At 43.2% G+C, this 6,228-nt stretch overlaps 1 protein-coding gene across 3 annotated transcripts; it reads left to right on the top strand.

The window, feature by feature from the left end:
• The first annotated feature begins 667 nt into the window (after nt 1-667).
• LOC120715381 (butyrophilin-like protein 1) lies at nt 668-5,957 on the top strand. 3 transcript variants are annotated; one of them, XM_040002367.1, is made up of 6 exons: nt 668-1,041; nt 2,890-3,228; nt 3,403-3,438; nt 4,234-4,518; nt 4,628-4,759; nt 5,210-5,957. In XM_040002367.1, the coding sequence occupies exons 2-6, from the start codon at nt 3,021-3,023 to the stop codon at nt 5,296-5,298; spliced, it is 750 nt and encodes a 249-aa protein (XP_039858301.1). In that variant the 5' UTR covers nt 668-1,041; nt 2,890-3,020; the 3' UTR covers nt 5,299-5,957. The 3 variants fall into 3 exon arrangements, with proteins under 3 accessions (XP_039858301.1, XP_039858298.1, XP_039858300.1); XM_040002364.1 differs by lacking the exon at nt 668-1,041 and having other exon boundaries at nt 2,807-3,228; XM_040002366.1 differs by lacking the exons at nt 668-1,041; nt 3,403-3,438 and having other exon boundaries at nt 2,807-3,228.
• Nucleotides 5,958-6,228: the final 271 nt, after the last annotated feature.

Here is a 6,228-nt window from a genome sequence, read left to right as displayed (position 1 = left end):
CTCCCCGACCGACCAGCTCTCTGCAGTGTTCCCAACTTAGCGACTTTGTCGCTATATTTAGCCAGTTTTCAGACCCCTTTAGCGACTTTCTTTTCTAAAAAGCGACTAGCGACAAATCTGGCGACTTTTTCTGGTGTTATTGGAGACTTATTTATGACGACTTTTTGACGTGAAAGCGCGGATCGCTTTTACTCTCAACAAGCAGCGGTGCTGCCGTGGGCACCTCGTCCGTTCCAAAGCGCTCACGGGCGGAGGATAGTCCTCCCCCCGCTGCTATCAGGGCAGGAGATGTTCACGCCTGTGCGTCTGAACTGCAAATGAATCGCGCATGAGCGAAGCCGCTGCTCCCGCACTGACTGTGACGCAGTCAGTTCTTCTTTTACTCTTATGCTGTTTTGTGGATCACGAGGTTTAAAACTACTTATAAACACACACACAGTAACTCCACCAGAGTGCCTATTTCGGGCCACTTTTGCCGGTCCAAGCCCGGGTAAAGGAGCAGGGTTGGAATTGTGACATTAAAAAACAATAATTGCTAAAATAAATTTAATTTGTAGTTCTAAATAAACTCTAAATGCATTTAGGACATTTTTACTCACTTCATGTCTCTTCCACGATGTTATTTCTCTCTCCAACAACGTAGGTTGCAATTATATTAGCATGACCAATTATGCAAATTAGGCGATGACGTAATTTAGCGACTTCTAGCGACTTTTAGGACAGCCAATAGCGATTTCCTTACTGAGGAGTTGGCAACACTGGCTCCCCGCTGTAGACCGCAGTCGGTCGGTCTGCCGTTGCTTCTTTCAGTTTGTTGAAATGAAGTCTGTGAGGATGCAGCAGTCTGTCACTGAAGCAGCTCTGCAGCAACATTTACATGCATGTGGTGGGAGACTCTGTCCATCAGAGATGCTATTTTGGCCGGAGTCCTTCTGTCTCCCACCACCTGCACTGGGTCCAGGGTGCATCCCAGAACAGAGCTGGCCTTCCTGATGAGTTTATCCAACTTCTTCCTCTCAGCTGTCGATAAATTGTGAGACTGTGAGTGTGAAAGTCCCCGGCCTATTCAGCATGAGTAGAACGAGGGGGGGGGGGTACGTATGAAGAGTAAATGTTATGGGCGTTATGCAACAGAATCATATGTATAGATTATAGTTTGAACTAACAATAAACTAACTAACTAACAATAAATCATGATGTTGACATGATGAATGTATATGAATCAAGAGTAATAACATGAAAGAAAAATGACTCGTATGTGTATGAAACTTAGGAGTTTTAGGGGAAGTTAGGCGGCAGCAGAGTTGGGTGTGGTAAAAAGAGGAACTGTAGTGATGTGCTAATCAATACTGAAATATCGAGTCCTCTGATACCAGTAATTTATGTTCTAGAATCGATTCTCATATTAAAATATAGATGTTTTAGTAATTTAGGGCAAATTTGTAGTTTATCATTTGGATTGTCTACATTGGAAGGAACTACTTCCTCTTCCGCCTTTCGTAGTTTTAAACCTCGTGATCCACAAAACAGCATAAGAGTAAAAGAAGAACTGACTGCGTCACAGTCAGTGCGGAGCAGCGGCTTCGCTCATGCGCGATTCATTTGCAGTTCAGACGCACAGGTGTGAACATCTCCTGCCCTGATAGCAGCGGGGGGAGGACTATCCTCCGCCCGTGAGCGCTTTGGAACGGGCGAGGTGCCCACGGCAGCACCGCTGCTTGTTGAGAGTAAAAGCGATCCGCGCTTTCATGTCAAAAAGTCGTCATAAATAAGTCTCCAATAACACCAGAAAAAGTCGCCAGATTTGTCGCTAGTCGCTTTTTAGAAAAAAAGTCGCTAAAGGGGTCTGAAAACTGGCTAAATATAGCGACAAAGTCGCTAAGTTGGCAACACTACAGGGAGCTGGTCGGTCGGGGAGATCGTTGGTCATGGAAGGGGCGGGCCGTGGGCCGTCGTCGGGCGTGGAAAGGGGCGGGCCGTCGTCGGTCGGGGAAAGAGGCGAGTTGTCGTCGGTCGGGGAAAGGGGCGGGCTGTCGTCGGTCGGGGAAAGAGGCGGTCCGTCGTCGGTCGGGAACATTTCTGTCGGTCGGGAACATTTCTGTCGGTCGGGAGCTTTTTCGCCGTATATAAAGCCCGGTCAGCTCGCGCTCTGTAGCTCTCCTCTCGTCTTCGCTCGGAGCAGCTCCCCGCTCTTGGCCGATCCGTCTGCCGTTGCTTTTTTCAGTTTGCTGAAAGAAGTTGTGGGTGAGTGATTTTTGTCATCTGTTCCGACTCTGTACTGCAGTTATTCGGAACTGAAGTTTAAGAAACTAATGACAGTAACTATTTAAAGTCTCTGGAGCTAAAAATTATGTCTAACTTTCTGCAGAGAAATGAGTGAATGCAGGAATATACCCCTCTGGTTTGTCGCCTCAAATCATAATTTTTTTTATTGCTTATACTTAACATACAATAGTGCTGTGACTGACCAATTAGTGTTTCTGTTTTCAAACGTGTTGTTAAACCGCAGTGCAGAGAAAGCTGTAATGACTGTTAACGTCTTCAGGCAGGTGTTTACAGACATCAGTTTTATGCTCAGATCTGAGATTAATGATTGCTACAAGATAAATGTCTAATGTGAGGACAAAAATTTATTTCACAGTAAGTGTTTTATAACATTACATCTGAACATAGCTATGATAGATGGGGCAGAACTTTGTAATTTGCCTTGAACTTATTTAAATTCAGTTTCTAATGGCACAAAGTTCTGCCCACAGCACAGCTTCTATTTAGAAGTATTAAAGCAATGAGGACATGCCTAAACCTGTATTCTATCAGAAGCAACCAGATGGCAAAAGTTTATCCCAAAAGGTTGATTCTGATCACCTGTTCACATGCTTCATTCTTCAGGTCCAGGAGTCACAGTGGTTGTCTCAGAAGAAAGTGATGTCATCTTACCCTGCTCCCTCAGCACCAATCAGAACCTTGAACAGAAGCTCTTTGATTGGAGGAAAAAAGCACCAAATAAACAGGAGGTGTTCATGTATGATGGAGGCCTTCATTACAATAATGGACGTCGAGGTCAAGATGAGCACTTCAGAGGACGGGTCTCACATTTCCCACAAGAGCTGCAGTTTGGTAACGCCTCCATCATCATCAGAAACACCACGGTGGCTGACAGTGGAGTCTACACCTGTGATTTTCCACATCTGCAGCCAGAACAAAGGTTCTGCATTAAACTTGTTGTTGGTGAGTAGAAAGCATCGTGAAAATAAACCCTTTAATAACTCTGCTGGAAGCTGTCACCTCATCAGTTTGTTACCTGAACCAAGAGATGCTCACAAAGGTGATGCAGAAACATCAGCTCCATCATGAGTTCATGATGCTGTGTGAAAAAACACATGTTTAATTTTTGCCTTTCAGAACTCACCTTGAAAGATCGATCAGGAGAAATCCCAGGTGAGTGATGATGTCACTGATGTGTGCATCTGTAACCTGTTATAAAGTTACGTTGAAACCAAGCACACCATTGTTTTTCTTGTGACATTACCAATAAGTTTGATGTGTCACATGGCCCTCTTCCTATTGAAAAAACAAAAGTTGTATCCAAGATGGCCGACTTCTAAATGGCCACCGTGGTCACCGCCCATCTTGAGGAGTTTGCCCCTCACATATACTAATGTGCCACAAACAGGACTTTAATATCACCAACCATTCCCATGTTATTACGGAGTATCCATATAAATGGCCCACCCTGTACATCAGAGGAGTCGGTGCTGAGCCTGACTCTGATGTCACTGAGCTCTACATGTGCAGTTTGTAGAGGCTGCTGTGTGGACTGGGATCAAACCTGTGCTGGTGTCCAAATGTGTGAGTAATGGTACGTTCCCTCTGGGGCACAGAGTCGTAGCACACAGAGCGCAGATGTAGAAATCAGTGATGTTCTCAGTCAAGCCTTCAGATTTCTCTGATCAGTCTGTAAGGTCACACTCTGGGTCACAGTCTAACAAATCAACCTGTCTGAAAGCTCAATAATGATGACATCATTTTTACTTCTGTGAAGCTGGACTCAGGACGTTTCCTGTTTGTGCTGATAAATGAAAGTCCTCCCAAACTCTGCTGTAACATGTAGTAAAGGTTGTTATTTCTCTGCTCTCACACACGATGTGTTGACATCTCCATCAGGAAAGAGAAGGACACGAGAGCATGACAGCACATTTGTGCTGTAACTGCAGCTTCATGCTGTGTTCACAGGTGCAGCTCCGAAGCCGTTTGTTGGGATCCTGAACATCAGCGAGGACGAGGCGCTGCTGAAGTGTGAGGTCAGAGGTGCTTCTCCAAAGCCTAAAGTAGAGTGGAGGGACAGCGATGGGAACATCCTTCCTGCTGAGGAGCCACAGGTGTCACGCACAGGAGAGCGCTATGACATCACCCTCCTCACCACGGTGACCAGGACAAACAGCAGCCTCTTCCACTGTGTAGCCACGCAGGAGGAAATGGGCCATGTGACCCGTGATCAGATCGACGTGCGTTACTGTGGTAAGATCTTATTGTGTCGTTGTTTAGACTGTGTTTAATGTTTGTGTGTATCCAGTGTGCTGTGTGTGGCGTCCTGCTACAGTCCTGCATGAACTTTCATGTGTTTCAGAGAAAACGTCTGAGGTGAAGTCCCACTGTGGAGTCGGTGTGCTCATAGGTTTGTGGTTTTCTGGAGTTCTGACTGTCGCTGCAACTCTGGCTCCATCTGTAGCTGCAAAGTGCATCAGAAAACACAAGAAAGGTGAGTTAGAATAATGGATTTATTATTTATGATTTATTTCATATACCTGTAAGGTTAGACAGCCATATAACAGATGATTTGATCAGTGTCGAGTTCACATTCCTGACATTTTATGTTTGAATCCTTTGCTTTAAACAGGAAAATAAAAACTCATAATTATTAATAATTAATAATCCTGGTGTACACACTAAGTCAGAGTGTGCACAGCAGGATTATTCTGATAGTTTCAGGCACATTCATGTCAACATGGAGCTGTTCATCTTCACATGATGCCACCAAACTTTATCAGTTAATATTCAAGGTTCTGAGCATTAAATCATAATTTTATTCTGACTACATGTTTTTGTACCACAGTTACCACAAACTGCTGCTTCTCTCCATCTGTGAGTAAAGCAGAGACATGATGTTATAATCTCATCCTTCATGTTCTCACGTTTTCTGCTTTTGCAGCTTCTCAGAGAAACCAGAGAGACGATCCTTCTAAGGAAGCTTGTAACGGTGACGCTTCACTCACAAACTGTTTAACGTCACAGCTGTAGTGTGTTTGTGTGGCGGTGGGGGAGGGGTCACCATTACTTTTTAAATATTTTGTTTTTTCATCCCTGTTATTATTATTATTTTTTAAATGTGTCTCGTTGTGTTTCCATGTTTCACACTGCAGTCTGTGATGAGTCAAGGAGATCATATTGATTATGTCAACTGTAAGTGTTTCACTCCAAAACCTGCTGCAGGTGCTGGTGATCCTGCAGAATCTGGTTCTACTTTTGTAGATGTCAGATGGTAAAAAGCTGCTTTGACTTCTTCAAATATCACTCAGCTTCACGTTGTTGTCACAACAAACCAAAGTTTCCTGCAAACCTTTGACTGTATTTAAACTTGATGAGATTGACTTTTTCTTTTGTCTTCCTGTCGAGTCGACTTGTTGGAGGAACGTCTGTCTGTATTGGAGGTGTTCACATCTGTTTGTTAATTTCTCAGGTTGAAATCTGTTTTTATTCAGAGTCATCAGCAGCTGTGCCTTTCACAGTGATGAAGTTTGTGCTGTTAAAACTGGTATTGATGTATTTAAGAATCAAGCTGCTTTCAAAATGATGGATATTTGTGTATTTTATGATTTTATTAAGCATTTTGACACAGATTTTATAAAATTTGCATCACACTTTTTAAAGTATTCTAAATAAACACTTTTAACTTTAAACTCTGGCATCTTTTTCTGGCTCAGCACCGGGAAGCTTTATTATCACCGTCCATAAATATAGAAATCATTTTACATTCGTAAATTAATTTCTAATAAAAAAATAAAGATTTTAAATGTCTTTTTAAAAAAAATCTTGTTTAATAAAGAAGTGGAAAGTAGTCATCTCATATGGAAAAACCATGTGAAACAACTACAGCATACAGTTAGGTCCAAGAGTTCTGGGACTACTTTTTTGGTAACCTTGCCTCTATTGTTGGACCTGTCAGCAGCT

This window comes from Simochromis diagramma, unplaced genomic scaffold (genome assembly GCF_900408965.1).
Source record: "Simochromis diagramma unplaced genomic scaffold, fSimDia1.1 OVJJ01000438.1, whole genome shotgun sequence".
Classification (NCBI taxonomy): domain Eukaryota; kingdom Metazoa; phylum Chordata; class Actinopteri; order Cichliformes; family Cichlidae; genus Simochromis; species Simochromis diagramma.
This window is presented reverse-complemented; position numbering and strand designations above follow the sequence as displayed.

What these genes read in the sequence shown, in the direction of transcription:
- LOC120715381 (XM_040002364.1), top strand. Translation starts at nt 2,874, where the DNA reads ATGCTTCATTCTTCAGGTCCAGGAGTCACAGTGGTTGTCTCAGAAGAA. An exon ending in TCGATCAGGAGAAATCCCAG is followed by an intron (nt 3,439 to 4,233) that starts GTGAGTGATGAT and finishes CTGTGTTCACAG; the next exon opens with GTGCAGCTCCGAAGCCGTTT. An exon ending in CATCAGAAAACACAAGAAAG is followed by an intron (nt 4,760 to 5,209) that starts GTGAGTTAGAAT and finishes CTGCTTTTGCAG; the next exon opens with CTTCTCAGAGAAACCAGAGA.